Source organism: Capricornis sumatraensis, chromosome 3 (genome assembly GCF_032405125.1).
Source record: "Capricornis sumatraensis isolate serow.1 chromosome 3, serow.2, whole genome shotgun sequence".
Classification (NCBI taxonomy): Eukaryota; Metazoa; Chordata; class Mammalia; order Artiodactyla; family Bovidae; genus Capricornis; species Capricornis sumatraensis.
The window spans coordinates 44,453,465-44,462,737 of NC_091071.1; the positions used below are offsets into that span (position 1 = coordinate 44,453,465).

The 9,273-nt window shown below is 35.5% G+C and overlaps 1 protein-coding gene across 1 annotated transcript in view; it reads left to right on the forward strand.

Moving 5' to 3' along the window:
• LGSN (lengsin, lens protein with glutamine synthetase domain) overlaps positions 1–8,901 on the forward strand; it is a 31,390-nt gene extending 22,489 nt beyond the window's left edge. The window contains exons 4-5 of the mRNA XM_068968439.1: positions 5,668–5,834; positions 7,702–8,901. Coding sequence (XP_068824540.1) covers positions 5,668–5,834; positions 7,702–8,901 — 1,367 coding nt within the window. The remainder of the gene's footprint in view (positions 1–5,667; positions 5,835–7,701) is intronic.
• The last annotated feature ends 372 nt before the right edge of the window (positions 8,902–9,273 follow it).

Consider the following 9,273-nt stretch of genomic DNA (forward strand, 5'->3'; position numbering starts at 1 on the left):
ACAATATAAGAAAACAAATGACCCCCGAGCTGGCAAATTTCTCCCTGCTCTTCATATTACATCTGGGAAGGGCTGACCAAAACATTTAATTGTAACTAGCAAGTATGATTTATTTGAAGAAAAGAAATTCAGACAATTCAGATTAGTTTATGCCTTGGAAATGAAATTTGATTGAATAAGGCTCTCATATTTGGTAAAAGAATTAAATTTATAAATTAAAAAAATTGATACTTAGGATACATATCAAAACATGTGATGGCAAATTTTACTTTTTTTTTTCTTAATTTTAAAATCTTTAATTCTTACATGTGTTCCCAAACATGAACCCCCCTCCCACCTCCCTCCTCATAACATCTCTCTGGGTCATCCCCATGCACCAGCCCCAAGCATGCTGTATCCTGCGTCAGACATTGACTGGCGATTCAATTCTTACATGATAGTATACATGTTAGAATGCCATTCTCCCAAATCATCCTACCCTCTCCCTCTCCCTCTGAGTCCAAAAGTCCGTTATACACATCTGTGTCTTTTTTGCTGTCTTGCATACAGGGTCGTCATTGCCATCTTCAAGATCAAAGCACACAAGATGCATTCATTAATTAATTAAATCACATTAATTATTAAATTATGAAAGAATTAGCCAGTGAGTGCCTGTGATATATCTGTTCTGCTATAGGTACTGGAGATATACCATTGAGTACATAAATAAATAAATAGGCAAGCTCTCCTGGAGCTGACATGAAAGTGGGGAAAGACAGTAAACATGTATTAAATAATATGGCAGGTGGTGAAGGAAATGGAAACTGGGCAGTATATTATTATAGGCTGAATTTTGTCTTCTCAAAATTGATATGTTGATGTCTTAATCCCTAGTACCTTAGAATATGACTAAATTTAAAGACACAGTGTTAAAAGACATAATTATTGTTGAATAATGTTGAACAAGGTCTGTTTCCCAAGGTTCCAAGTTAAGAAAGAAGTACATCAGGTTGTATATTGTCATCCTGCTTGTTTAAATTATATCCAGAGTATATCATGTGAAATGTTGTGTGAATGGAGCACAAGCTGGAATCAAGATCGCCAAGAAAATTAACAATAATCTCAGACATGCAGATGACACCACCCTAATGGCAGAAAACAAAGAAGGACTAAGGAGCTTCTTGATGAATGTGAAAGAGGAGAGTGAAAAAGCTGCCTTAAAACTCAGCATTCAAAACAACAAAGATCACGGCATCCAGTCACATCACTTCATGGCAAATAGATGGGAAAACAATGGAAACAGTGACAGGCTTTATTTTCTTAGTCTCCAAAATCATGGCAGATGCTGACTGAAGCCATGAAATTAAGACACTTTCTCCTTGGAAGAAGAGCTATGACTAAACTAGACAGCATATTAAAAGCAGAGACATTACTTTGCAGACAAAGGCCCAGCTAGTCAAAGCTATGTTATTTCCAGCAGTCATGTATGGATGTGAATGTTGGACCATAAAGAAGTTTGAGCACCAAAGAACTGATGCTTCTGAATATCAGTGTTCAGGTTGGAGGACCATCAGGACCACCAACACCATCAGTGTTGGTGTTGGAGGATTCTTGAAAGTTCCTTGGACTGCAAGCAGGTAAAACCAGTCAAGCCTAAAGGAAATCAATCCTGAATATTCATTGGAACGACTGATGCCAAAGCTGAAGCTCTAATACTCTGGCCACCTGATGTGAAGAACTGACTCATTAGAAAAGACCCTGATGCTGGGCAAAATTGAAGGCAGGAGGAGAAAGGGATGACAGAGGATGAGATGATTGGATTGCATCACCAACTTGATGGACATGAGTTTGAGCAAGCTCTGGGAGATAGTAAGGGACAGGGAAGCCTGGTGTGCTGCAATCCATAGGGTTGGAAAGAGTAGGACACAACTGAGTGACTGGACAACAATGACAAGATCTGTAGGATGGGCCCTAATCCAATATGTCTGATGTGGTGTCTCAATAAGAAGGGAAGGTTAGGAAACATACATGCAGAGGGAAAACCATGTGAAGAAGATGGCCATCTACAAGCCAAGGAGAGAGGACTTCAGAAGAAACCAACCAATGCTGCTGACACCTTGATCTTGGATTTCTACCCTTCAGAACTGGAAGAAAATATCTGTTTAAGCCTCCCGGTCTGTGGTACTTGTTATGGCAGCTCTAGGTACACTCACTGCCCAGACATAGTGCAACTTGGTGATCTTAGACTGAATCAGAGGTTTTACCTGTCCACATTCTGATCAAATCTCATAGAATTAATACTTCAGGTGATCTTTTTCAGCACTTTCACCATGGTAAATTATCCCCCCTTTGCATTTGATGGCATGTTTATTGCCTATAGTTTTCTCACTCAATAATATAAAGCTCTATTAAGGTGTCATTCTTTTTTTGGCTGCTTCCTAGATATATGTCCAGTATAAATAGTATGTGGTAACAACAACAGCAACAATAAAAAACTATACTGAGTGGATAAATCTTTTTTTATTTTAAAATAACATACATTTATTGTAGTAATTTTTTTGAGTGGAAAACATTTATATAGATTTTTTTAATGCAAAGCAATATATGTTCAGCATGTACATATGTTGTAAAAAATTAAAACATACAGGAAAAGATACACACAAACTTCAGAATAGTAGTAATTTTAGAAGACACAGATAAAGCAAAGAACTAGATTATCTGTGATTGTATTATTCGTGAACCAGTAAGATGACTTTATTTCTTTAATAAGAGTTCTATGTTGTTAATGTATTTATATTTACATATAATTACTTATTACATTTAAAATACTGATTATCTGAAATTTTCCATATTTTAAAATGCCTATATATTTTATTTTCTTTAATGGGAATTATTCATTTTGGGCACAACACCCAATAGTTAATAATAGGTTGGAAACACAGAAACTGCTAATTTAGCATAAAACAATGTAACTGCTAGAGCTTGTTTGTGTTAAATAGAAGGTAGTTATAAAGCCTATGGAGCCTCAGAGAAGCCAAATTTATCATTGACAAGACAGCATTCCTTATATATTTGCATAGATAGAACAAGTAACTTGTTTTCCACATGCTTCATATACTTAAAATCTACTTAAGCTGTGTTTTTAAACTGTCAGTCTTTTGGTTTAAAAGCCTAACTACATCTCAAAAAATGATATTCAAGCATCGTTTTAAAATTACAGCTGTTCGATGTCAGTGAAATGGCCACCCACTCCAGTATTCTTGCCTAGAGAATCCTGTGGACAGAGGAGCCCATTAGGCTGCCGTCTTTGGGGTCACACAGAGTCAGACACGACTGAAGCATCTAAGCAGCAGCAGCAATGCCAGTGATATGATAGATTGATATATTCAGATTCAGACATGATCATGGTACTGTTACCTGAGTTAGAGTAGTTGTGCCAAGTTGATAGATTTAAAAAGTATTGATATGGTGCTTATTGTCTACCTGAAACTCTTAAGTAACTTGCTTAATCATCACAACTAGCCCATGAAGTAGGTAATATTGTGTCAGGGAGAAAGCTGAGGCACATAAGAAAGCCGAGATAAGAAAAGTCACCAAAGCAAAGGCAGGATATGGAGGGAGCCAGATGAGCTTCAGTGTTTGTGCCAAATCATTACAGTCTGTTGCCTCACCTAAAAGTTCAGACAGTATCTAACATTTGTGATGCATGCTGTGGGTCTGAGCTTTCTATATGCTTTTCATACATTCAGTTGTTTTATGTTATTGAGCCACCACTGGGAATCAAAAGGTCTGGATTCCAGTTTCAATTTTGGTGAAGGACAAAGAGTGTGATTCAGGGAACCTGGCTGTCCTTTTCTGGGATTCAAGCTAATGAATTGGTTAAATTAGATGATTTATCTCCAAAGTCTCTTCTAATTCTAAAGTTTTAAAATTTGTAGACTATCTTAAAAGCCATGAAATGAATATATATTTTTTAGTTTTCAAGTTTTTTAAACTGAATACTCAGTCTATATTTTTCATCTTCTACATTCTCATTCTTGAAAAAAAACTTGTATTTAAATTTTATTTACTTCTTTTAAATGAAACAAAGATGAATATTTTTAATAATAAAAGGTAAAGAACCTCCATGCAGTGTCAAAAACCTGGATTTGATCCCTGGGTTGGGAAGATACCTTGGAGAAGGGAAATGCTACCCACTCCAGTGTTCTTGTCTGGAGAATTCCGTGGACTACACAGTCCATGGGTTTGAAAAGAGTCGGACATGACTGCGTGACTTCCATTTCATTCACAAAGAAAATAGACATGAGAAACCATTAGACACATTAACAACAAAGAAACAAAGACACATAAAGGAAAAATCAGAAGAAATATATGGGAAAAGAAAAAATATATAACCATAGTGAGACATTAACATTTCTCTAAGAACATTTTATTAAGTGCAGAAAAAATAAGAATAGGAGCCTCTTGAATGTTGTTATTAATAATTTAAATATAACAGATTTATATTTAGCTAATTTATATTAATCATATCCTACACAAATATATTTAAAATTTTGTATCTCATACCTTGTTATTAGATGTCCATAGGACATTTAGAAAAACTGGCAAAAAGATAAAAATTACTGAATTTCAAACAGTAGAATTCTTTTTTGTGTGTGATTCAGTTATACATATACATATGTTATTTTTGAACTTATTTTTCATTTTAGATTATTGCAAGATATTGACAATAGTTCCCTGTGCTATACAGTAAACCTTTGTTTCTTGTTGCATATCTATTTTTTAAAATTAAAAATGTAGCATTCTATTCATACTAAGTCAAACAAAAAACACTTGTATATTCTCATTTACACAAGTTTTGAATTTAACAAATAGATGTAGATATCTTAGATTCAGATGCTATTATAAAGATATAAAGCCATTTTGCCAAAGAAAAGGAAATAAAAAAGCAAACCAACAGAAAATAAACAAAAACAAATAATTTTACCTTTAATATTACAGTAACTTTTTATTGGGGGAATACCAGAACACATTATTTTTCCCCTAGGAGCTAAATGTATACTTTCAGCTTCCAAACAGCATTTATTTACCCAATAGAAATGCGAGGCTAATTATAATTAATACTGTTAATTTTAGTTCTGCCTTGAATAATTACACTTCACAGAGCTATCATTTTTACTCATTGCAATTATAAAATTATGATTTGTTTGATATGAGAAAATTATGACAGAAGACTTAGGAGTAAATATAAAAAGAAATTTTGATGACTTAATAAATATCATTAAGTTTTCAAAAATAGTGAAGCTCAAAGAAGCTCAAAGTCTTTTCAGTGATACTTATCTATATACATCTTACATGGTGCCAAAGCAGTGAGGGAAATATATTTTAATTTCTGTAAGCAAAGACATTTTCACTAAGTATTTCCAGTAAGTACTTCTGTTTATTTAAGCAAATACTCTTAGACTGAACCCCATCCCAAGTGAAAATCTCTTAGGCTGTTTAGAGACTATGTTCTCAGGAATATGGCAAAGGCAGGCTAAGAAAGGTAAAATCTCCAGCTCTAAGGCAAAGACATGGAAACATGATGCTTCTGTTAATGATCATAATGACTAATTCCCTATTCTTTAGCCTCATTTTACTTCTCAGTTCATCATGATCTAATGATTCAGATAATTTTTTATTTTACAGATAACACCAGGGACAACACTCGAGTTTCTACTGCACCTCAACTATCCTCTAGAATGAAGCACATTAAACAAGAGATGGCCAAAAATCACCTTCAATTTGTGCGATTTGAAGCAACAGACCTCCATGGTGTGTCCAGGTCTAAGAGTATCCCTGCACAATTTTTCCAAGTGAGTTTTACAAGTAGTTATGACTGAATGTCGTTTCATTCAATTCATTTGCAAGTGAATGGTCCTTATTACTCTTTCTAATTTTATTGTACTGTAAACAACAATTCAAACTGAAAACCAATCTAACCTTTGTTTGATATGAGAAAACTGTGACCGAAGACTTAGAAGCAAATATAAAAAGAAAGTTTTATGACAATAAATATTATTAAGTTTTCAAAAATAATGATATTAAGAAATACTGCATTTTCAGATATTTGAGACTTGAGTTTGGTTTTTTTTTGTTTATATCATGTGTTTATTTTAATAACTGATTACTGTGTTATTAAAACATTTCTTAGGAAGGGACATCAGTCAGTATTATACAAAAGTATCAAAAATAAGCATCCCTAAAGGTTATTATTTAAATATTACATTCAATATTAAATTGTAATTTTCTAATTTGCTTTACACTGAGTAAAACTGGAATTTTTCAAAACATTTTTATAGAGTTCCAAATAAGTCAAACATGTATCTTAAAAAAATTATTTAGATCTGCCTACACATATATGCATGAAATTTATATATACAGGTCCTTGAGTGGTTGAAAAACTAAACAGTCATTGAATAGTGCTTGACTTATCAACTTTATTACTGGTAAAGGCAGATTCAGATCACACAAGTCAAATGGCATTTGAAAATGTGTAGAGATGGTGAAAAGTGAAGGAGGCAGTGACTCAATACCAAATGCAGAAGAGTCACCTCTTCTAGTACCAGCTGCTCCTCAGTAGCCATGCTCTTTGAGATTTAGAGGTAATATAAAAACTAAATTGGCTTGCAGAATTAACCTCACCATGTTCTCTGACATCATGGGAACTGAACTTTACAGTTAGCTTTTTCTCTACCCATTACTGTAAATTTCAACACATGAAACCTTATTGATATTCCTACCACACAATTTCTAGAAAAAATTTTATGTGTCAATTCAACTTCATACTTCATTATTTCCCAGTTGTGTGGTACATAGAAAAGTTAAATAAAAACTAAATCATTGAATCCAACAAGCATTTGACCAGAAGATGTGTCAGCAATCATTTAGTCTAACACTTGTTTCACAGATATGGAGGCTGAGGCATGTATATAGTACCATGACCTGCCTAACTTCACACAAGCAATTAATGACAAAGTTAGGACTAGAGATAGATTTGGTGATATTCAAGTCATGCTGACTTGAAGGCTATAACATTCTGGAAACTATAACTTAGGTGCACATTCATGGGCAAGTTTTTTGGAACTCTGTGCCTATGAGGTAGTTTGCTCATTAGTGGACTGTAAAGGTGAGTGAGGAGAGAAGCGCCATGGTCAGCAACCCTGGCTCCTCTGTCCCATGTGTCCTGTGTGTGATCACAGTCAGCTCTCTGAGAAGGACTGCAGATTGTCTACTGATTCTTTTTGGAGGATTACAATAGAATGAGTTGAAATAAAGCCTTATCTGCAGTATTAGCAACTATGCCATGTGATAAAATGTGATTTTAAAAAGTACTTTGGGTTATGATCATTTCAAATAATTCCTTTAGATTTTACCTTTTTCATTTGCCACAAAGACATTTTCTTTATTGCTATAGCTTTTATTTATGAGTGCTGTTTGCATGAGCATATAAAGTCTCCAAAGGCTAAAGTTTAAATCTATTGACTTGTTTATAAATTACCTTTGAGAATATTATTTTAAACTATTTAAAATGTATCTGTAGTAAGCTAGTTTCAACTAACAGATGAAGCATGTATTTTTTTCTCATTAGTAATGCTCTCCCACTCCCACTTCCCATCCCCCGACTTTTTTGTTTGGTTTCAAGTTTCATAAGTTTATTGCTCTGTCCTTTAACTTATTTAGGAAAAAGTGATTCATGGTGTTTACATGCCCCGAGGTTATCTTGAATTGATACCAAATCCTAAGGACAATGAAGTGGATCACATTAGAGCAACGTGTTTTAATAGTGACATAGTCCTGATGCCAGAGCTATCAACCTTCAGAGTTCTACCGTGGGCCAAGAGAACAGCCAGGGTGATCTGTGACACGTTCACTGTGACCGGGGAGCCTCTTCTGACCTCCCCGAGGCACATCGCCAAAAGGCAGCTGAGCCAGCTGCAGGATGCCGGCTTCTCCCTGCTCTCTGCTTTCATCTATGATTTTTGCATTTTTGGTGTACCTGAAATTATCAATTCAAAAACCATATCTCTTCCTGCTTCAGCACTGCTAAATAATCATGACCAGCCATTCATTCAGGAACTTGTGGATGGTTTGTATCACACTGGGGCCAATGTTGAGAGCTTTTCCTCCTCTACCAGGCCTGGCCAGATGGAAATCTGTTTTCTGCCTGAATTTGGCATCAGTTCAGCTGATAATGCATTTACCCTCAGAATGGCTGTCAAAGAAGTGGCAAGGAAGTATAATTATATCACCAGCTTTTTCATCGAGACTGGATTCTGTAACTCAGGAATTTTGTCACATAGTCTCTGGGATGTCGATGAGAAGAAAAACATGTTCTGTAGCAGTTCTGGAATTGAGCAGCTCACAATTCCTGGGAAAAAATGGTTGGCAGGCCTCTTGAAGCACTCTGCTGCCCTTAGCTGCTTGATGGCCCCTGCTGTTAGCTGCAGGAAGCGCTACTCTAAGGAGAGTAAAGACCTGAAGGAGAGTGTGCCAACAACGTGGGGGTACAATGATAACAGCTGTGCTTTTAATATTAAGTGTCACGGTGAGAAAGGCACTAGAATAGAAAATAAACTGGGCTCAGCCACAGCAAATCCTTACCTGGTGCTGGCCGCCACTGTTGCTGCAGGCTTGGATGGACTTTACAGCGATGATGGCGTTTTGTCTGGTCCAGAGAACAGCACAGACCTTCATCAGGCCAAACCTTCTGAGATCCCTTTAAAACTGGAACATGCCCTCATGGCACTAGAGGAAGATCAATGTCTGAGACAGGCTCTAGGAGAAACTTTTATTCGGTATTTTGTTGCCATGAAGAAATATGAGTTGGAAAATGAGGAAACAGATGCTGAGAGAAATAAATTCTTAGAATATTTTATTTAGAGTGGAACCCTTAACCATTTCTGTAGCAGTGTGAGTTTTTTTAAGTTGCTGATTTGCCAGAAAGAAAAGATGGAGTTTTCTAATAACAATAAGACCACAAATGCTTTCTCTTTTTTGTTCCATGAAATATTTGAAGATGACATGGGGCTACTGGGAGGATTCTAATAAAAACAAACAATAAAGTTGTGGTGCAACAGTGATGTGCAAACCCAACAAGTCTTGTCACTCGGTGATCATTGCCTCTGTGTATGTTGGTTGACCTAGACACAAATACTCAGGGTTTTTTTTTGGGGGGGGGGCAGGAAACACATATATTTACACAATAAAAAAGACTTAAGAGTTAGAAAACAAAATTTAAATGATTAAAAATAC